This window comes from Neltuma alba, unplaced genomic scaffold (genome assembly GCF_004799145.2).
Source record: "Neltuma alba isolate B1F8T4 unplaced genomic scaffold, ASM479914v2 tig00013434_pilon, whole genome shotgun sequence".
In the NCBI taxonomy this organism is placed as follows: domain Eukaryota; kingdom Viridiplantae; phylum Streptophyta; class Magnoliopsida; order Fabales; family Fabaceae; genus Neltuma; species Neltuma alba.
In genome coordinates this window covers 1-23592 of record NW_021637681.1, presented here as the reverse complement: position 1 = coordinate 23592, position 23592 = coordinate 1, and the positions used below count along the sequence as shown (strand labels likewise).

The 23592-nt window shown below is 32.3% G+C and overlaps 2 protein-coding genes across 2 annotated transcripts; both read right to left on the bottom strand.

Moving 5' to 3' along the window:
* Nucleotides 1-3151: 3151 nt before the first annotated feature.
* On the bottom strand, nt 3152-6042 carry LOC114737353 (NAD(P)H dehydrogenase (quinone) FQR1). The gene is made up of 4 exons (XM_028925275.1): nt 5961-6042; nt 4309-4402; nt 3723-3985; nt 3152-3613 (listed from the first exon to the last, which is right to left on the bottom strand). Exons 1-4 carry the CDS (start codon nt 5981-5983, stop codon nt 3373-3375), a joined length of 621 nt encoding a protein of 206 aa, XP_028781108.1. The 5' UTR covers nt 5984-6042; the 3' UTR covers nt 3152-3372.
* Nucleotides 6043-12406: 6364 nt separating this feature from the next.
* On the bottom strand, nt 12407-13937 carry LOC114737352 (U-box domain-containing protein 8-like). The gene has a single exon (XM_028925273.1). The coding sequence runs from the start codon at nt 13824-13826 to the stop codon at nt 12726-12728; it is 1101 nt and encodes a 366-aa protein (XP_028781106.1). The 5' UTR covers nt 13827-13937; the 3' UTR covers nt 12407-12725.
* Nucleotides 13938-23592: the final 9655 nt, after the last annotated feature.

Sequence of the window (23592 nt, the reverse complement as noted above, 5' to 3'; positions counted from 1 at the left end):
TTCACGCCTTAGAAGATTCAAATTGGTTAAAACTGACATTAACTATTTGGAAAATGGAAGAAGAAGAAGACATCCAAGGATTCCAAGCTGCAATTGTTGATGGTAGAAAAAAAGAAGAAAGAAAGAGAAAGAAAAGGATTTGTGACCTAATTACGGAGAAGAACAGGAAACACTGGGCCAGGTGTACGTGTTTATATATAGATGTAAGCACCGAATGATGCGGGCTGGCAGATGATTACTGACCACTGGAAGAGAATATATATATATATATATATATATATATATATAAAATGACTAAGCAAGCTACTTTATCTGATATATTATGAATATGACCCATTTGTGTACTGTCGCTGAATTCTGCTCAATTTCACATATTCATAGCTGAATGTGACAGAGAAGCCCTTTGTTCCTGTTGATGATCATTTTATGTTTATTATACGATGTAGAAAATTGAAGGAAAAAAAATTGAAACTATCATTATTACATACATATTGTATACTTGTATTCGATTCTTCTTCTTTATATGTTCTTCTGCTTCTTTCTCCTTCTTTTGGTGAAATATCGAATTTGCTCTTTCCTTTGTTCTCTTAATTTGTCGTTATATAATATGCGGGGGCAAGCGTGCACGCCTCCGATTTTAGTCTCGTATCTCATTATTACTTTCTTTAGCATTCAGTTAGTATTCTTTAATTTTCAGATAGTGCTATGGCGGTAGCATATTGCCCAGCACAGTATTCAATACTGAATATAAAAGCTGATAGGAAATTAAATTTGATGCTAAATATAAAATTTCAATTCATTTTGTCTAAACTAATCTTATTAAACTTATATGTCACGGGAATTTGCATTGAATGGTAGTTTGAATCCAAATGATTTAAGAAAGTATTTTAAGAAAACCAACACATATTTTTGACAAATAAATAATTTAACTACTGTTCTTAATATATCTAAAGTAATTAAATAGATCTTATATTAAGGATGTAAGGTAGTACTCATCCGATTCTTAATATATGACCCAATTTTTAAGTTGGTTTTGGTCCTAAATATAAGACCCATTTCTCATATTTATCAATTTTTTCTAAATTACCCATATGGATATACTCTTTCAACCATAATCAAGTAGAAGAGGGAGAGGGGGTATTAAGAAATATGACTATGGTATTTTAGGAAAGATGTGTCATTTTTCTTATAATTAACTAACTTACCTAATTTTCTTAATCTATTCAAATTAATTAAATGGGTCTTATATTAAGAACCAGAGAATGGACTTATATAATTGGCAAAGTCTAATTATTTGGCCAGTTGATTGGAGTGGATCAACTCAATCAAGTAATAAGCAACGTGAGTATAATTAAGCTTAAAGTTAACGGTTAAAAATCCAAAAATCCATTTCGGTTGTAAAAACATAATCAGTAACAAGCATCTCTTTTATATGACTATTATGCCGACCCACCAAAGCGAATTGGGACTACTATAATCATCGTTTTCTAAGAGACAGCTTGCTTAATGAGAAAGAAGATATGTAAAAAGAACATTGTGATATTAATTAATCAACAAAGTATTCAGATTTGATACTGATTAAAGTTTCTCTTTTTATGTCTTGGCTTTTCACTGGCAAAGTAGTCTAAATTTGGATTTATCTTATAGCACAATTTTTTTAAATATTCCCAGCCTTGAAGGAAAAGAGTTTCTTTTCTCTTTTTGAATACATACGTTCCTTTCAACAACTCTGTCGCGCGTCATTTGCACTAGCGTGCGAGATTTTTATTTTTATTTTCCATAATGAATGAAGCAAAATCAATTTTCTTCATATTTTATCGTTAAGTCTTCAAGGAGTGAATTCTTTTAAATATTTTATAAGTATCTCCCTTATGTGCCTGTTTGAAATCACTTATTTTGAGCTTATAAGTAGCTTATAAGCTCTATAAGCTCGATTGATACAATTGGGTCTGTTTGGATGAGCTCTTTTGCAATCGGGCTTTTGTCTGAAAAGCTACAATAAGTTATAAGTTAAAATTAACAGCTTATGACTTACAGCTTATGGCTTATAGCTTTTGAAATATAGAGAGAGAAAAAGTTAAGAAATTTATTACCTCTTTTGGTTCTTATTATAAGCCTCAAATAACTAATTTGTAGATAATAAAAAATCAGTTAAAATTAGTTGAAAATAATGAATAAGTTAGAAGTATATTTTTATTTTTAAATATGCTCCTAAAAATATACTTTTATTTTTTCATGTTTCACTTTATATTTAAAATATTTTTTATGACTAATTCATATTAAATTATTTTAATTTCATTGTATTATGTGAAATTATTTTTTTAATCATGTTTCATTATTTATTAAAACTCATATCTATTTTGGTCATTTTACAACCAAACTTAATTTTACTCAATCATAATCCAAACAACCTTTTACCAATCTCACTTTTGTAATCTAGCTTTTCTGAACTCTAATCCAAACACAATTCAGCTTATCCAATTTAGCTTTTATCCAATTTCACTTCTCTATAAGCTACTTTTTTAATAAGCTACTTTTCTAATCGCTGATCCAAACGGACCCTATATCTCATGGCATCAAGACTTTAGGATTTTTTTTCGGTCAATAAAAATTCAAATGGGCCTAAAACCCAGGAAATAAAACATAAAGTAGGTGAACATTTACGAAAACAGAAGGAGATTGAACACTCATCAGTGGCCCAACCAGATATGGTCCATAACAAAACAGTAGTTCGTGGCCCAAAATAAATGGATGAAGCCCATTACCGTTGCTTAACCCTTGTGGGTTATGTAGTTAAAAAACTGTAGTGAGAATGTAAAATGAAATAAAATAATCAAGAAAAAATTAAATAAGCTAAGGTTTGCTCATTTCCACTTTAGGATCCAGGCCAATTATCTTAAAAATGCCTGTGGAGTAGCCTTTGATTTGAATTTTTAATCGTCCCACCGGTCCTACTTGATAACAACTTTTACATCAATTAACGAAATTAAAATAAAAATAAAAAGTTAAAAAGAGTTTTGTTAATCAGTTAGGAAGTTTTAATAATTATGTATACTATGTGGGAAAAAAATTAATACTTTAGACAAAGTATGTTATATTATAAAACATATAAAAGGTTCTTATAATACAAGGCGGAGTATTATGCAAAACATGTAGAGCCAAAAAGTCCATTAAGCCAATCAAAATACAAAAGCAAGCAAATTCTTGTTATTGGTAGTAAAATATTGTATTCCAAGTTACACTATGACAACACTGTCAACAAAATATCATATCACGTTCTCACTCTTTTTTAAATCCCAGCTAGCATCTTATTCTGTTTCGCAATGAGGAACTGAAACACAAGGTAGAATATATAACAGGAAAAGAAAAAAATCATTCGGATGAAGAAGATCCCTTGAGCCTCTTGGCAATGCCTGCAAAGTACTTGCCCTGATGAAAAGCTTGGGCCAATTCCAATTCAGAAGGCTGTCTTGAGCCATCCCCTGCAAATGTGCCTGCACCATATGGAGACCCTCCTTTCACCTGCTCTATCTCGAACATGCCGGCACCGAATGTGTATCCAATTGGCACAAAAATCATCCCGTGATGAACAAGCTGAGTAATGGATGTCAATCTGAACAATTCAGAAGCACAAGATTAGTGATCAAGTGTTATAATTGGCTTGGACTTGTTATGTTGTGTTGATCGTATATTCTCTGCAACGAAGAGATTTGGTAACTCACGGGGTGGTTTCCTGTCCGCCACCTTGAGATCCTGTGCTGTAGAACATTCCGGCAGGTTTTCCAGCAAGAGCCTGCGTTCGCCATAAGCCTCCAGTTGCATCCAAGAAGGCTTTGAATTGAGCAGCCATCAATCCAAATCTTGTGGGAAAACCAAACAAGAAGCCGTCTGCATCAGCTAGTTCATTGGGTGTGATAATTGGTACGTCACTCTTTGGAGGTGCTCCCATCTTCCCGAGTACCTCTTGAGGCAGTGTTTCAGGCACCTGTTCAGTTCAGGTAACTGTAAGTATGGTCTCTCAAGAGTTTCTCATGGATTGGGATACTTAATTGAATAATTTACTCTGATTGTTTGATTACTTTGGTGAATAGAAGAAGACAATCAGTGAAGAATATAGGAAGCATATTGTTAAATAATTTACTCTGCACACTTACATACTTGTCATTCAATCATCCCAGTATATTTAACAGTTGTGTTAATAAGTTCTTTTCCCTCCTCTCTCACACCAGCCCAACAGAGAAAAGGAAAAAGGAGAACGCATAAGAAGTGTATTGTAATACTCTCAAACAAAACAAAATCATTTAATACCTGCCAGAGTTTTGCTTCTACTCCTTCCACAGAAGCAGCTCCTTTTTTAATCTCTTCAGCCAGCTTCTCAACATGTCCGTACATGGAATAGTAACTAGACATACAGTGCAGGTTTCAATGAGTCATTCATTACAAGTACATAAGGAAAATACTGTGTGTTCTCATAGGCCTTATGGTAGCGACTGTCCATAGAGGAAGCAATTAAAATACAGATGTTAATTTTCGTTAAAACCAAGGGCCTAGAAACTCATCATAAAAGATAAACAAGCCCAGTAGGAACAGTGTGTTTCTTACCCCAGAATCCAAGGTGGCAAGGTGTGTTACAGGAAACAGTGTTAACCCCTACCATTGACACATTAATATTAAATTAAAGTGGGGCTATGTTATCATTTAGGGGAAACTATAAGCACATTAGTATCTGCCAATACAGAACGATATTGACTTCACATTCCCTACAGTAAGAAATTATCAGGTGAAGCTTTCCTTCATTGTTAGAAAAGAAACGTAATATTAGCAGAATTGCAATCCAAGGAAATAAAAACCAATCATTATAGTTTATGTAGCCGGAACAACCATTAATGATGATTGATTCCACGACCGCACTTTCTTAGAAGGGAGGCTTGCGTTCTTCTCACCATGTCTATCACACTTTAGAACCTTAATGTCAAAAGGTAGGTCAGGTTTCACAATCATGTCTTTCTTTCTCTATAATTCAGCAAATTACCCGTGAACCCACCACCTCCACACAATAGGTCAAAACTCTTAAACTTGCTTTTTTCATCATCTTTGGATTGTTACCTTGTGTTTGTACACTCGGCGTGATGTAAAATCTAGTAATTGTCAATACAGAGTAGCAAAAAGTCTAAATAACTATCAGAATTGTAGCATACAGGACAACAAGGCTCCGTAAAGGATAGGAAGAGAAATCATGAAGAAGAAATGACCGATTACGAGATGATTAAACAACTGAAGTATAATCCATTTTCTTTGGATATGACCCTAAGAAGAATTGAGCACCATATTCAATATTAATAGTTCTCCGGGTGCTTCTTTAATTTGATGCCATTAGTTTCCACACATCTCCAGGAACTGGAACCACTTCATTCAAGAATTTAATTGATGGCAAAAAGAGAATAAATATGATGCGATTCCGTGGGATCCAAACGCCATTGAAACAGATGACGAGGAACAATAGGAAATCATAGTTTAGTTTCCTCCCGGCAATCCTTCAAGTTTAAGACATGTAATGCAGGAAAAGCTCACTGGAACTCTGGAAGAAAGACCTACTTCCCAATTCATATATTCGCAATTACATATCCAAGAAAATTTGCGTTCAATTCAGAGCACATCATCACCGATGTTCAGAATGATAACACAGAGCAAAAGACAGAAGGGGCAGTAACTCCGCAACTAGTTAATAAGAACAATACCCCTATCAATCATTTCGCTAATGAAATTGACGGAGAAACTGAAACAACCCAGAATCGACAACGAGGAAAATCTATGAACTTTATATAAGTGCCGCCAAAAGAATCGGGAAAACAAGAAAACGAAATGAGATTCCGGTGCCAGTCGAAACAGCTGATGGCGCTCAATCAGAACCAAAACAAAAGAAAGAAAGAAAGAAATAGAAACGAGGAAGAATCACTTACACAATGTAAACTTTAGTAACCATCTTGTTCTGTGTGTTGCTCGAAGAAGCCAAAAGCTTGTATTGGTGAATCAAGCGTTGACGACGCTGAGGAAGAAAGAGTACCCATGCTTATATTCTCACGCAGCCTGTGACAACCGCCCCACACCTTTTTATTTATCAATTTATTATTATTTTTATTTATTTATAGTAAGGATTGTTCGATACAATTAATATTAATTAATCCCAAGAACTGTATTATAACTTTCTTACATTGACAGAATAAATTGTTAATTCTAAATAAATAAAAGAAAATTTTAGTGCTTGTCGGGTTCTTATAATCCAAATAATACTAAAAATCCCTTAAAACTCACCGACACATGAGAACGATAAAATATTTATTTGCTCAAAAGAAAATAAATTTTTGATTCATAACGTTTAAAACTCAATCTTATGGAATTCCTTCCACTTAATCAAAAGCAATTGCAATGAATTATTTCAGTTTGAAAATTAATGGTGCTTGCACTTATTTTAGAAAAAAGGAAGTAAAATCATTTGCATGTGACCCAATATATGGCTAAGAATTTTTTTTAATTATTTTTTTGAGTTTATTTACTTGTCATTATTGTCAACGTTCTTTATTGGTATAATATTAATATGGGTCTACTATTATGATCTGTTCGAGCTCATCGTGGGTGGTGCATGATTAGTGGGTCAGTTACATCATATTATTGGTGTAGTTGTTGAAGTCACATCGGTTCGTCATTGTTATTATAAAACAATATTTTTTTTAATATACAAAAGATTAATCAATAATTATACATTATGAACATTTCAAATGGTGCCTAATTCACAAGAACTTAGTGGTATGAAATATATTTTTTAAGTGAGAAGTTGTGAATTTAATTATAATTATAATCTCGTGTCATTAGTGTCTGTCTTTAACTTTAAGCGAAACAAAAAAATCCTAATTGTATCAGGGATAAGGTTTAATTATTTCCTCCAACATAATTTTTTTTAAAACAAATATTTACTTAAAAAAAAAATCTTAGCTTTAGATTGTTGTGGGAAATGCTTTAGATTGCGTGGGACAAACACAAAAGATAAAACACAATAATTAAAGATGGTAGGGTTTTTCGGCCAGACGAAGATGGTGGAAGGTGGTGAGATATTGAAATTGGGCTTTGAGCTTGAGCATTGTACCTTTTTCGGGCCACTTAAATTTAGATGATACAATAGCATGATTATTTTTTTAAAAAAAATCAAGTGAGATATCATGTGAATAAGAAATTTTTAATGCTTGTTGGGTTATGTGATTTGATTATTTCTATTTAATATGACACATTTAACCAATCAGAGTTGAGCCAAACAAAAAGATTAATCTCTTACAACAAATCGAATCTATGTTAAAATTTTTATTATGAGAGATGCCAACATGTAGTCAGTGCCTCAGATAAAATTATTTTTAATAAAAAAAATTGTGCCTAGCAAAAACAAAAAAATTTACGCACACATTCTATTAAAAACTAAATTATGCATAGGATAGTTATTCTGAACTTTTGAAAAGGGAAGGATAGTCTAATGGAAAAAGATAATACCATTGATATACAAAATTATTATAATAATACTCTTCTGATATAAAATAAGTCTTATGAGGAATATACAATAAGAAAGAAGAAGGCAATAATTATAAATAGCGTTCATCATTTCTAAGTGGCCTGTATCCTTGCTTTTGGATGGATTTGGATATGGGAGTTAGATTTGTATTGGGTTTGAGGAAGAATGAGTGATGGGAATAAGAAGTCTTCAAGAGTGGGATATGGAGAATATACGTGTGTGTGTGTGTGTCTGTGTGCGTGTGGAGATCATAAAGAGAGATGCAGGAAACAAAAGGACGCCGCGGGATTCCAATAATAATCTCTCAACAACAGAATACCTCCAAATGAAAAGGCTTTCCCCTTTCACCAACACACCCCAATTTCATATTTTGTGTGATGATTCCGGTCAAGAAAAAACTTAAGCCAGTCAGTCTCATCAAGTCTATTAGGATCAAAGCCAAGCATGGATGCTTCAAACATACTTTTTACTTATAGAATTACTTAAAAATTTTCTGCTAACAAATTCTTCATGTAATAATAGGATTCAAATCCCTGATATTCCGATCAAAAACCAGTCAATTCCATATCAATTAGACTAACTGTCATCAGAAATGGATATGAACATTATAAATTAAAAAAAAAGTTAATGTGCCAAGTGGTGGGTGGGGCAGGGTGGAGGGGAGCATTCAAATGCGTAATGATAGGGAGTTGAAGGAGAGTGTTAGCCTTAAAGGGGGAATACCATTATTGAATGCTTCATCATTTTTCGTATTTGTTTTATATATCACTCACACTAACGTTTGCATGCACGCATGCCTCCGTTTTGCTTCTTTATATCAGTCAAACAAATTAGTACCTACGAGTCTACAACCCCATCCCCCCTCCCCCTTTTGTGCTTTTTTTTTTTAATTTTTTTTCTTTCACTTGTTTTTAATTCATATTTATGTACGTTGATAACCAGAAGAATTGAGACTTCCTTCCCTTTATTCTTTTTAAGAAATTTATCTTCCTGTGACTTTAAGTCCATTTTTCTTAAACAACAGCTTAACATTGCAAGTGACACCAAACTCACAATCTCCCACTTATAAAAAAAGAAATTCCATACCAGTAAGTTATAAGACCACAAGCACTTTCATAAACGCAAAGAGGCGCCTAAATGAAAGCGGCTTGAGCCTTGAGATCCCAATATCTCACCCAGCGCAAAGGTCTTGAGGTACTAAAAATGCTCGTCTAGTTGCTTTGCTTTCTGACCGACGTTCATCCAGTTGCAAAGCCTAATAGCCCTTGGTCTAAATTATAAGCCCACTAGTAAAACTTGGCCGAGGTCTTAAGCCCAATTATCTGGTCAAAGATCTCACAAATATTTGCCCCTTCTTGCATAAAGGTCATAGCTTTGTTTTTTTTATACTGGGTTTTGTGATCTTCTATGTTTTCGCCAAAGCAATGATTAATCCATATTATTTTCAGCCCAGTAATTGTGACTTTCTTGTATTGGTAGCAATAATGCGTATTTTTCAATATAGCAAACTAAGATTTGAATCCCGATAAAAGAGTTGCCTAACAATATTTCAAATAAAATTATCTTTAATAAAAGACTGTCTGTGTTTAGGGGACAAAAAACGTGTTTTTTGATACAAAACTTTCCACCCCACTTTTTCCCTCATTAATCACATCTTGAACTAATAGCACAAAAATTCTGGTGCAAGTAAAAGGTCCTAATTCAATTCCACTCTATCCATCAAAATTCAAAAGAAAAGAACTTATCTTCCCACTCTAGTACAGAAATGTTAATTATTTGGCATTGTTATGATTGGTCGGATAGATAGAAACGAAAGAAAAGACTAAGAGGGAATCTGAAGGGCATGCCTGAAGCAAGCTTTCTGGAAGAAATGAGATATGGGAAAGGGTGGGGGTCGGGGGGGATGGAGAAAGAGAAGATTGTGAGAAGAAGCTTTTTCTAATTGAAACGCCAAACACGTCTTTTGATAGTATATCATTGCGTTTCCTTGTCCCTCTCTTCCATTCCTCATTGCTGACACATGCTCTTTAACTCTAATGAATCACAATTGAGTAGAAATAAATTCTTATTCTCTCAAAACTATTTTTTTTTTATTAAATGTTCAAAATATTTTAAAAAAAACGTATTTATTTTAAAAAAATATTGAAAATAATTTAATTTACTAAACGAAAATGACATCAGCTTTTGCATCCAACTCCCTTAAATCAGTTGTGGTCCACAGTCTTAAAAGATGTGAATGACAATTAACTCACGTGATATGCATTTTCTTGTCTTTTTGGGCCTTTTTTTGAGACGTGAAAATCTTTTTGGCCCATTTCTGATATGTAATCGCATCCAGGGGTCCATTACTTCATAAATCAAAGTCAACTTTATCTTCTATTAAATTAATAAATATATTATATGTTCAGCCAAAAAGAAAAAGGAAAAACAAGGAATATACTATATTTCTTATTATAGCCCTTATTTGCCTCTTCCAGTGGGCAAGGAATCATTCAGCAACCAAAAAAGGAGGGGCAAGGAAAGTATGAAAAGAAGCAAAAACGTATAAAGAAAGCCACCAAAGACCATACAAATTAGGTGTTGACCAAACTTTTTCTCGTGACATTATGTTGACATAGTCCTTCTCCAAGAAGCTACTCCTCAATTCTGCATCCACATGTTGGAAAAGAAGATCATCAATCCACTTTGGTCATACATTATTATTATATTTGTGAGAGGCAGGGATCCACCAAATATAACTCATTATGAGTGATATCTAGGACTAACATGAAACGCTGAACTTGGGGGCAAAAAATAAGAAAAAGAAACTCCCAACTACTATCAATCTGAATTCAAGATGCAGCTTCAAGGCTTGTTCACATGGACATTAAACAGTTGTAAATGAGTGAAGACCTTTCAAAATCATGGGATGGTGAATTACATAATCACCTGCCAAACAAGGCAAAACAGGATCATACAAAAAAGATAAATATCTCTCGATCTATTAGGTCAAACATGTTTCTTCTGGGGAAGCAAACTCAGATATTAATATATACACCTAAAATGCAGCAACCTGACTATTTAGCATACATACCACGGGTTTCCAACGAGAGAGATCAGAACAGGCATCACCCTGCAAAGTCAAAAGTGTCGTGCATAACAGCATTGAATAAACATCCAAGACAGTTGAAGACAAGTCATTACAATGTCTGAAAGCTTGAATTCACTAGTGTACGAAATTTCAGGGGGCATGATGTATGTTACGTGACTCAACAGTTATAGGCTTTTTATGGCTCGTCTTTTTCCACCATCAGATCACCACGCCTGCATAGACTTGCTGCGCTTTCCGGGCACATTGTCATTTTTCAATAACTTCATCTCGTGGAGAAACTCTGAGAATGATTGATATGATATGGCAGAAACCAGAGCAGAGAGCATCCACAGCTTTGTTCAGCAAAGAAAAGAACATCTCAAGCTCCACATATAAAATGCTCATTATCAGTAACTAACATTGTCGTCTAATGCAGGGCTATGGTCCCGTACCCGAAATTTGCCCTCCATGTCTTGTGATGAATTTAGAATTACTACGCTTCAAAGGCAGCAAATCATCCATCGCCTCACAAGCAGCCATCGCATTTTGAAAATTGACAGACTAAATATATAGGTCCATGACATGACGCTGCTATGGAGATCTTCAAGCAGACTTGATGCCATCTTAAGTTGTTTAGCTTAGTTTCTTTTGTCAAGTTTGTAACTTGCCCGGCTTAATATAAAATATATATATATATATATATATATATATAGGTCCATGGCACGCCACTAACCAAAAAAAAAAAAACAGAGAGAGACGGATTTGCAGCAAGAGAAAAAATTAATAGATGAAATGAACAATGAAAGGGGACAACGCCGTTTAGTCCAATAACTCATGTATTCAGGTGATTACTTTCAGTGGTCATTACTTTCACCGACAAGCTGAAGTTTGCTGCCACCATAAGATCACAAAACATTGTCCTTGCCACTCTTGTAGACCAACGAAGCAGTTTGTTCTCTACCATGCTACAAAAGGAATATTTCTCATCTTATGGATAAGAAAAGAGAATTAATTATCTGAGATGGATTTTTATCTTTTCATTTGTGAGGAACTTAGCTTATTCATAATTATATGATAATAATTCGAAGCACAGATATGGAACCTATTATAGTAAAACATTATATAATGAGGGTATAAAACTAAACACTTGAATTGATGTGTGAACAGGTCAAGAAAGCAATCAGGCTACTCGTGCAGACGTTCTATCAATAACAAAAAATGTTAAAAACTATCAATCTGCAGCATATTCCTTCGTCCTCAGCAAAAGCTTATATAAAAAAGTGCTTCCGTTATGGCTTGAGCGTCAAACTTCATGTTTACAATTTGTTAAGAGTTATTATATCCATGACATAGATGAGTGCACAGATAGTGTGATCCTCCGAGTTAAAGCAGAAATTGCCCTGAAAATTTGATCTTTCAGTTCCTCCGAGTTAAAGCAGAAATTGCTCTGAAAATTTGATCTTTCAGTAACATAACCCTTTTGCCCCCTGATGTATGACAAATAATAATAGCAGGAGTTTTTTCCGTTAAAAGTTTAATAGTTTAAGTTAACTTTCTTGCAGGATACAATCAGCAAGCATATCTGGATGAAAACTTGTTTCTTGACCTTTTTTATCTGTCCCACGAATCTCATTACTTCTGAATCATGTCTGGAGATTGCAGTTTTTACTCTTAAGTATCATTCGAAGCACATTAAACTTTCGTATCTTGACAGGCACATATGTTCCCATTGACTATTAATCTATGGATGATTTATGTAGCTGGAAAACAAGACGACAACAAGATATCAACCCAGCATACCAGCTTTGATTGAAAGAAAAATTCTGTAACTTTGAGAGATTACAATTCAGAGGATTGAGTGGCAACTTTTTCATTCTAAAAGACAACAACAAAGATCTGCTCCATCATCTTTATTTAAATGTACAAGATACAAAAGAACCCTATCACCACAAAAAATTTTATCTTCTTTTTGTACAGGGACTACCCAACAGGGTAGAGTCAATAAAGAGGAACCCAACTCACCTCCACAGGGGACAAGAAATCTTCTTTTCAAAACTGATTCTTTCCATCTTCTAAAGATATTTTGATTTGATTTCCATATCAACCTGTCCACTGGTTGCCACGCAGAACCTGAATCAGATTGGACGAGTTTCTCCTTACTTTCTCGCTATCATCATCCAGCAATGCAAGACCGATCTCCAAAATTCCTTCTTTTACGGCCTCTAATCTCATTCTCTCACTAGTACGACAAAGTGAGTTCAATGCCAGCAGTGCATATTGAACTCCCCTCGAGCTTCCATTCCTCAAAACCCGAGCCAGAATCTGAATGCATCCATGATAGCTTTCCATCTCTTCCCTACCTTCCTTACACTTAGCCAGAATACCTAGAACTTCAACAGCCCTCTCAAGCCCAGAATCAGCAGCTCCAAGCAAAATAGGAACCGCCCCACATTCTACAGCTCTCCTTCGATTATCAGTAAAAGAACAGATTGCATAAAGCGCCGTGGCAGCTTCCTTCATCTCCCTCCCTTTACCATTCCGAAGAAGCGAAACCAGAGCTTCAATAGCACATGGGTATGCACCAATCGTGGCTTTATTTACTGCAACGACCGCCAAGCTGGTCAGCATAGTTGCCGCAATCGCTCGGCAATTCGGTGAGCCACCCAGTAGAACAGCCACAACTCGAACTATCACACCTTCCGCCACCAAGCCCACTTTGTTATGATCGTCAAGACTTAGATTCAATAGCATGGAGAGGGCTTTCTCCTGAAGACGAGAATCACGGGAGTCAACGCAGTTCAGCACTGCCGACACGATCCCTGACTCAGTCAACCGCCGGCGAAACACCGAGTCACGCTTGGAAAGCCGGGTGAGTTGGTCTAGTAATTCAATTTTAGATTCCAAAGGAGAAGACCGAGAAGTAAGCAAGGAGATTAGGGTTTCAGGTTGAGGAGGCAGCTGCTGCTCTAGAGGCGAAATGAGAGCATAGTTGGAAATCAAGCTTCTGAGAGCATGGTTGGGGATGAGGGAAGGGTGATCAGGGAGGGGTAATTTGCTAATTGGACAAACCCGGTGACCGGCGTCGAGCCACCGTTGGATGGAAGCACGGTCAAAGGTGTGACCCGAGGAAAGGATAACTGGGTCTGACATTATCTCTAGGGAAATCGGACACTTGAAATGGTCAGGAAGGTGAGTCGCCATTGATATCAAAAGCTCTCTCTTTCTCGTTCCCACTTTCTCCCCCTAAGAAGCTGATAAGCTGCAGAGCCGAGAGATTCAGAGATGAGGGTTTAGGAGGTTTTGGGAGGCTATTGGCTTGATGTTTTTCCCGTTTTGGAGGCCTTCCGCTTTTTTAAAGCTCCGGATGCTGGGGACTATGCAGGAACTTTTAAGGACCATACTACCCTCCTCGTATGATCTAATTTACCGCGTGTCAATTGTAAGTTTGTAACGTCTCTTTAGCAAAAGGCCAAACAATAAATATTCTGATATTCAGGAGAATAAATGAGAAGAATTAATTCTTGCAGGCAACTGATAAATATGAAATTACAATTAGTACTATTAACTAAAAAAGCTCATTATTTATTCAGCATAAATTCAGGACTTCATTCTGTTTTGAATATAAGAAAATTTTGATAATTTTGTTTTGATCAAAATTTCAAAAAAAAAAAAGAACCAATGAATATAACACTTTTATTACTTTTTCGATTTTTAAGCGAATGGCCCCTCCACTTATCTCATTTGAATGGCTAAATTGTATAAACTAACAACTGGGGATTGGTAGTTGGTGAAAAAATTGGGGATTTGTAAGAAAATATTAATGACGTGGTACGCTAGAAGTTATTTATTCTATATACTTTTCTAATCTTTAATATAATATCTAATTAATTAATTTAAGTAAATCAAGATGTTAGTTAAATTAGTTAACAAGATGTATTTTTTCTAAAACACTCCAAACATCTTTCTTAATTTATTTCCTCTCTTTTTTATTTGATTATTATTGATGAAATATTAATAGGGTTAATTTGAAAAAAAATTAATAAACAAATGAAATATGTTTTGTACATAAAACCAACATCAACTCTCTAATTAAGTTATGTGTTAAGAACCGGAGGAGTATTTAAAGATTAGAAAGATTATGGTCCCATTTAGAATGGCTTATACGCAGTTTTTCAATCGTAATTTATGAAATAAGATGTAAATATATCAGATAAATTTTGTCTTGATTTATGTAAAATATGTATATAAATAATTTCAATCGTGATGTTAAACATGGCCTATGTTGTTCCATGCTACTTTTACCCATTAATTCACGGCAATAATTGAATAGTATTGGCCTTATAATGAAAATTAATCATGTACAGAGAGATGAACATTATTTAAAAGTTCTGAATGACCAAAACAAGTTTTTGTGCTCCATGTATAAAGCAATGAAAAAATGCACGGTTTAATTAATGGAATGTACATATATGAATCATTCAATGTTTGCATCAATTAAATTTTTTCCGACCAAAAAAAAGAGAGGAACAATGAAATTTTTGTATGGAGAAGAAGATGAAATCAAAGTGAGAAAAAACATATGATTAAAATTGTTCAAAATTAAATGACTTAGATCAACCACAATCCATAAGTCCCTTTTGGTTCAAAACGTCATGTGGAATGAAGCAAATATTATGTTTACCAATTTTTAAATATTATCTCTCTGATTAGTTCTCGCCTTTAATTTCTATTAGTAGAATATTACTTGAATTTCATGAAAAATATGATAAATGAAGCAAAATCGACTAAAGTATTGTACTACAAAGAAGAATTGAATTAGATAAATTATATCAATATCCGAACCTTATCGTATAGATAAAATTGTATATATAAACCAAAAAAAGAGTTTATTTTCTTGATTTGTTATGCAGAAATCGAACTCCCCCAATTTGAATTCATAATTGGTAAATAATACACCTTGGAAACTGGCTTTTTTACCAAAATGCTGTAAACAGTAAAAAAATATAGCAAAATACTGTACTTTTAAAAGTATTATACTAATATGCTACACTTAAAATCGTTCTTGATAAGAATGACTTTTAAATTATACACAAATCATTTTTGATGTGAATGCTTTTACTTTTTGAAATTTTTTTAAATCAAAAAGTGAAATCGTTCATGCAAAAAATGATTTCACTTTTTTCCTATTCATCTTCCATGCAAGAATCTCTGCCAATTCATTTGGTGCAAGAATATCTGCCACTTACTATGCATGCAAGAATCTCCCATTTACTTCCCGTGAGGTTACAGCAATCTGTACGGTTTTATATATTATATGTTTCTTAGTTCATCTCCTTTCATCCGAGCTCTCTCTTTCTCTTTTCTTCTCACTTGCTTCATTTCATTATTCTCTTGCTTTGTATTTTTTCACTCTTGCTTCCAAACACTTGACAAGCTCTTTTATTGTTGGTGGGTATGTTGTTTCTCTTCTATTTTTCTTTTAAAAAATTTGCAGCTATGATATAGAATTTGATTTTTCATCCATACTACCCTTAATGAGTTAATATTTCATTATTTTAATTTTCAGGAGGTGAGTGGTGGGTTAAATAATTTGGAATATTTGTACTCTTTCTAAACCAAGTGCCTCTTATTTTAGTAGTAAAACTATTATCTATTATATTGTTTTAAGATGTTAAGATTTTGATATAAACTCCAATTTTTTTTAGTATATGATTATTATTTTTTTTTATGAAAGTATACTTCTCCGAAGTTTAAATTTGGTAAGATAAACTGAAAAATAATTATATATACAGCCTAAATATCAAATTTGTGGTATATATTAAGTTGGTAAAAAAAAAAAAAAGGAAAGTGTTCTACCAACTTCCAGTGGACTATTATTTTTATATATATTTTTAGGTAAAAATAAGATGTAAGTAATGAAAAATTGAAAAATGAATGAATGATGCACTCATAATTCTTTTTTATTTTTCTTTTTGTGTTTTCTATGCTATTTGCTATGTTGCATCTTTTAAGGAAAAAAAAAAAGAAAGTGTTCTACCAACTTCTAGTGGACTATTACTTTCATATATTTTTTTAGGTAAAAATAAGGTTTAAGTAATAAAAAATTAAAATGAATGAAGGGCACTCATAAATTCTTTTTCTCATTTTGCCTTTTCTATGCTGTTTGCTATGTTACATCTTTTAATTGGTGATTACTTGTCATGACATAAGTGTTTTGAATCAAGAGTAAAATACTCTGACTATCCTTCGAGTTTGTATCAATTATATAGATATCCGTTCTGTTTTAAAAATATACATAGTCTAATTAGTTAACACCGTTAGTAGGAGTATTCTAAAAAGATTCTAAAAATATTATTTTTAATTGAAATTTATATTAGAACAAAATTTATTTACTATTTTACTTCTAATTTTAATAAAATCCTAAATTATATTTTTATAGTTACATCAATTTCATTCAATTAAGGCAAACATAAAAGATTTGATTAAAAATTAACTAATTTCTTTAATAAATATATATAACTAAATATGTTATAAATCTTTGTAATAAAGAAGTGTTTAAAAGTTTTAAATTATAAATTTAAATAATTATAAAATCTTTTAAACTTATATCATTTAAATTGTATGATAATTAAAAACTATGAATTTGAAATATGTTTTTACAATTTAAAAGAAATTAAAGTAAATAATTTCTAATGAATGTGATAAACTAGAGAAAAATCTTTATTTTTGAACCCTTCATTTCAACCCAATGATTTGGCCTAAAGATTTTAACCCAATTAAATTTTAGTTTCATGCAATAAATTGATATTTATTAAATTAAATTTTAAAAATAATGAAATAACAAATAGGTATTATAAGGATATGAATTATATATGTATGCGTAAAATTAAAAAAAAATCTTCATGATATGTTAATTATTAAAATAATATTACAAGAAATAATTTAATATTAAAATGATACATGTTTAGCGTGTTTTATATAGCATGTCAAAATGCATCTGCTTGTGTAGTGTGAGATTTTAACAGAATAACAACATCATTTGAGATTATGGAGCCATATAATGTTTGATATCATCAATTTTGTCAATGTTGCAAGGTGAATTTGTTTGATAGAAAATAAGATTATGGAGAGTTTCAAGCAGAAAAGTTACCATATATGCATGTCGCTGTGCTTATGCATGAATAGGCATAGACCATTTACATTATATGGATCCTGTTTTTTGATTAGAAACCATGCAATGGTTTATAATAATGAGTTCCAACTAGTGGAAGATGAGAATATAGCCACAGATTGATTGTCCTCTTCAATACCTAACCCATCAATAATTAGAGATAAAGGACGTCCTTGCTCAAGTCAGAACGAAATGAGATGGATTGAACCACACCCAATGAAACTAACAAGTGTGGATTATGTCAACAAGTTGGTCAAACCGCTCTACTTGTCCACAAAATAGCATCTCAACAATAAATTATGTATTTTACTTTTGTAATAAAAACATTATGTTTTATGAAGATTATATTATAATTAGTTTGATTTCTTTTGTATTATTGGAATTTGTCCTTTACCTTATGCAGAGACATTTTAAAATGGCACAACCTCCAGAAGAGGTAATAAATCCTGGTCCAGAGAATAACTCTCTTTTGTACTTGTAAATCCAACATATTTCTGAACACGTGTGGAATGATAATGTAAGTAAAATTTATTTATTATGAATTATTTCATTTATGCTTTCATAATAATATTATTTTTCCTTTTCCATTATAAGTTAACATGGTCCTACACACTAGAAAAGTCATGCATACTGATCAAATGATTAACCCACCTAATCAAATAATTAAATATCTTATATTGGCTAGATTCTATGGTTTTGCTCGAGTAGGACAATTTGATTATGATCAAGGTTTGGTCTCAGTACTTATTGAGAAGTGTAACGTCCTAAGACTCATACATTTCACACTACACGTGGAGGATGTGCCATAACATTAGAGGATGTAGCTGAACAATTAGGCCTCCCATGTGAAAGAATGATCGTTATTGGCTGAATTGAATTAATTGGCTAGACATGTGGTATTAAACCACCTGTAGATAGACTAAATGGGTAGTGACTGCTTACAAGTTGATTAGAAGAGAATTTTAATCACTTACCTAATAATACAGATGATGTACAAGTTTAACAATTCAGTCGTGCATATATCTTCAGGTTGATTGTTAGATATCTCATGCCAGATAGATCAGGTAGTAGGGTATATCTAACGTACCTTCCTCTGCTTTATGATCTTCAAGAAGCTAGAAAATTTAGTTGGGGTTCGGCAGTTTTAGCTCACCTGTATGGAGAATGATGTAATACTACTAACCCAACTGAAGATGGGATTGGAAGATGCTTATCATTACTTTATTTATGGCATGGGATTGTTTTTTATGCTAGCACCACAACAACCTGTGTATCCAGATTCACAATCTGATATCCATCCTCTCTTACCTCTTTTGGGCTTTAAGTATGTAAATTTATTCACCAACTATTTGTTATTCTCTTATATTATTAAAATTATATAATTTTAACATTACCTTTTTGTAGTAACAGAGGGAAAAATGTGAGACAAAACCCCCTCCACTTGCCGTGTCTTTACTCCAATATAGGAGCTTTCTGGATAAAATGACCGATGATGAGATAATGTGACAATCATATGAATCTCCTGATGTGCGCTAATTGATTCCTGAGTATTGCTTGGCAACACCCAAAATTTGGTGTGTTTCAGTTCCTTTGATATGTTTTAATATTATAGAGTGGAATCATCCTAACTGTGTATTACGAAAATTTGGTTATCAGTAACTAACTAATTCCTTCCATGCCTGTTCATTTGGGAAATTACCACATGATCCAATTACGAGACAGAACAACTACAAATTGGATGAACAAATACTCGGACTTCATTCAAGCATGAAATGGATGGCCACACGCAATTGTTAATGCTTCTATAGCACTTGATGAACTTGATCAAACATCTCAGTACATGCCATGGTATTAGAAACATACAAGACGATGGATTCAAAGTATCAATGGTAATACAGGTCGTGCGGTAAGTTTTTCATCTTTCCACTATTAATATCGTTTTCTTTTACACAAAAAAGTTGTTATCTCTTATCTTCTTTTTATTTTTTTTAGTCTGACATAGCAGAGGAGTTAGATAGGCTATCAATTAATTTCATGTCTAGTATGATATTGAGACAATTGCTCAGGCCATGTAAATTTTACTTGCATCACCACAATTACTCCACAATCTGTGATAGATGATTCATGTTACTTATCTACCCAATCTATAATTGAAAACAAAAATGCAAGGGAATAGGAGCTTCCAATTTTTGCTCAGGCTTGTGACATATCACTGTCACCATCATCCCCTTCACCTCTGTCAATCCTACATAGCTTGAGTCTCATTACGTGGCACCCTCATCATCATCCCCTTCCAACTCAGTCAATTCTTCTCAATTTCATCGTTCATGACTTTATTAGATAATCCTGCACTATTTTTGCTGAATACAATGCTTTTACTTTTAAACATGGTGGACCATCAAATGAAGCATTTGTCACTCCTTAACAATTTATACATTTAGATGAATCACCTCGATTTAATTTGAACATGCCAACTACATAAACAAATAAGACACTTGAATCTCAAGAAATTGACATACAACAACAACGGCCACAACGTATGGAAAAAGGGCAAGATGTGGTACTGGAAGTCAATATTAGTAAGGTAGATAATTTTTTTTTTTTATAAACTTAATTTTTATTATTATTTTTACAATAAAAATATTTTTTACTTTTTATTTTTAATAATATACATCTTATACTTATTTCACAATTAGTTTTAATATCATTATGTAATTATCAACACTTTCTTCCCATTATTTAGTCATGATTTTGTCATTCAAATAATTGGTAAATCATTATACTAATCATTTTATTTTTATTTGTTAGGAGAGAGGTGAGAAGTCATTCAAGGGGAGATGAAATTTTGAAGTTGTTCACGAGAGAATGATTTTTGAAGTCGTTAACCAGAAGAACGATTTTCAATCACTCCATGCATATCGATATCTGATTCTGCAAAATTGTTCACTAGAAGAACGATTTTAAAATTATTCACCTGAAAAATGATTTTAAATATAACATGTTAGTAAATACTTTTAAAAGTACAATATTTTGTATATATTTTTACTGTTTGTAGCATTTTGGTAAAAAAAGCCTTGAAAACTTCATATTTATAAGCACTTTCGTGTGAAATACCAAAGAATTTTTTTTAATTGATATGCTATATGTAGTTTGAAAAAAAAATTCCTCCAATCCTTAATATAGGACCTAATTGTTGAGTTAATTTTGATCTTAAATATAAGACCTATTATCATATTTATCATTTTTTTCTAAATTACCCCTATGAATACTCCCTCAATTATAATCAAGTAAAAAAGAGAGGAATGATATCAAGAAAGATGATTATGTGTTTTAGAAAAAACATGTCCTAGTTCTTATAATTAACTAACTTATCTAATTTTCTTAATCTAATCAAATTAATTAAATAGGTTTTATATTAAGGACTGGAGGGAGTACTATATAATGGAATGTGTTTATTCAAGTACATGCTGTGCTTAAAATCGTTTTTGTTGCATGAGTTAAGATATGCATGAAAAATTAACGGCTAAATGATTTTTTTTGCAGATCTTAAGTCGTTCAAACAAAAAACAATTTTAAGTATAGTATTTAGATAAATACTTTCCATATGGTATTTCAATGTTTTCTTTTCATTGTTTATGGCATATCAATAATAAAGCAAAAAAAAAAACCTTTTTCATGAGAATTACGGCTTTATATGAATGTGATTTCCTAGTGTTAGAATCATAATAAGATGTTGCTCATCTTCTGCTCCATGCACTACTTTACCAAAAGAAACACATGACACATTCTAAGAGGTTTAACATGAATAAAAAATGCTTTTAGAAATTGTATTATTAATTTAGCTTGCCCAAAGCAGTTTCAATATAGCATTATCAGGGTAGGTTTAGCTAATATTGCTGAGACTTATATTCCTTTTGTAGGATGCGCTAATATATCCCATATTAAGGAGTGGGAAATGCAGCCTAATTTGAAATATAGACTGATTTAAATTATATTTTTAAATTTAATTACTCCCTTGGTTTTTATTTAAGTTTATGAGTTTGGATTGAAGCCTGGATGGTGGCATAGATCTATAGAACTGTGATGACAAACCCCAAAAATGTAGATTAGAATCGATCTAAGTGAATATGATAGCATAGGCTTTAATTTAAATTATATTATTAGCTTTAGACAAATTAGTAATTAGGTGTAATTTGTTAAATAGGCAGATCCATAGAGTATATCAGCCCCGATCTCCCCGAAAAATAATGTTTCGTTACAAAATAGCAGTCTTGAAATTATGAATACTCAAGAATTATATATTTTCATACAACATTGATTTAAGAAATTAAATTAAATTTCACAATAAAATTAAAAGATCGCAGTCACAAATAGGAATCAATATTAATGAGAAAACCAAAGTGAAAAGATGGGGAAAGTGATAGGAAAAAGTTGATAATACCCTTGCCATTATCAGTGAAGGGAATTTCAATTTAGCGACAATGGAAGGGTATTTAGGACATTTGGGATGATGCGACGAGGCTTTTCCATCGAGTTCCGTCGCCGGAAGGAGAAAGGGTGGGGGAGTTATGTTTTTACTTTCCGGAGGGACCTTCCGTCCGGAGGGACCCGGTCATCATTCAGAATCATGCCACGTCAGCTGTTCTGGAACAAACTATATGCAATTTTATCTTTTAAACGCTAATTCCTGTCCTAATTATAAGTCTTGTTACATGTTAAAAACAGAGTTTATAATTAAGACAGGAGGTAATATGTATTATTTGCAATTTTATAATATATTAATTACATAGTAGGATCAATAAAATGATTTAATATTTTTTTTGTTTATCAATTATTTTCCCAAATAGTTATTCGTTCATTTTAGAGTTAATATGATATTGATCCCTTAAATTTTAAATAATAGGTTTTGGTTCCTTAAAGAATAAAATAATTTAAGTTTTATTGGATTATGAGAACCAATATTTTAAATAAAAATAAATATAAGAAATCAAAACCTATGGTTTGAAACTTGAAAAATCAAAATCAAAATAAGAGTAAACTTGATAAAAAAAAAAATTATATAAATTTTTTATTTTTCTTTCAACTAATTGATTAATTGTCAAAGCTGTTTAGCTCGTGGAAAAAACCATTATAAGTCTTGTTTTGTAGTGGCACAAATTAAGGCCAGTGTATAATTATAAATAAATATAAGTTACTCATTTAATAATAAAGATAAATATTGGTGCCTTTTTTGGTACTATGGGTTTAGTATATGAAATTTTTTTTTTAAAACAGTCTAAATTTTTTTATTGTATTTAATAATATAAATAATTTTTTTGTGGAAATAAAGTTTTCTATGTTTATTGGATAGAGTTTTGTGATTCTTAATATATTTATATCGTTAAAAATAGAACTATTTATCTTTACGAGGTGAAAAAACAATATAAAAATACTAAAAAGTTAAGTGGCATGAAGAATAAAGCACTCACCGCTTGATGGCGACAGATTTGGTGGAGGGTGGAGGCCGGAGGATGAAGTCAACAATTGTGCCCAAAAGTCAAATTTGTGAGCCACCATACCGCATGACGACACGTGTCATGCCGGTGCTAGCCTGTTTCTTTTCCTTTTTTTTAACTTTTATAAAATGTGTTATAAAAAAATTATCTATAATTATATTTCATTATAAGTTTCAAGTAATTAATTTATAAAATAATAAATAAATAAATAAAAAAATAATAATAGGTTAAAATTATTTTTATTTTTAAAAATATATCCTTATAATAAATAAGAAAAAGGATAAAGAAAATGCATAAAAAA

Coding starts and splice junctions, on each gene's coding strand:
- LOC114737353 (XM_028925275.1), bottom strand. CDS start 5,983: ATGGTTACTAAAGTTTACATTGT. Junction 4,403..5,960: donor GTTACTAAAGTTTACATTGT/GTAAGTGATTCT, acceptor CTGTATGTCTAG/TTACTATTCCATGTACGGAC. Junction 3,986..4,308: donor TAGAAGCAAAACTCTGGCAG/GTATTAAATGAT, acceptor TGAACTGAACAG/GTGCCTGAAACACTGCCTCA.
- LOC114737352 (XM_028925273.1), bottom strand. CDS start 13,826: ATGGCGACTCACCTTCCTGACCATTTCAAGTGTCCGATTTCCCTAGAG.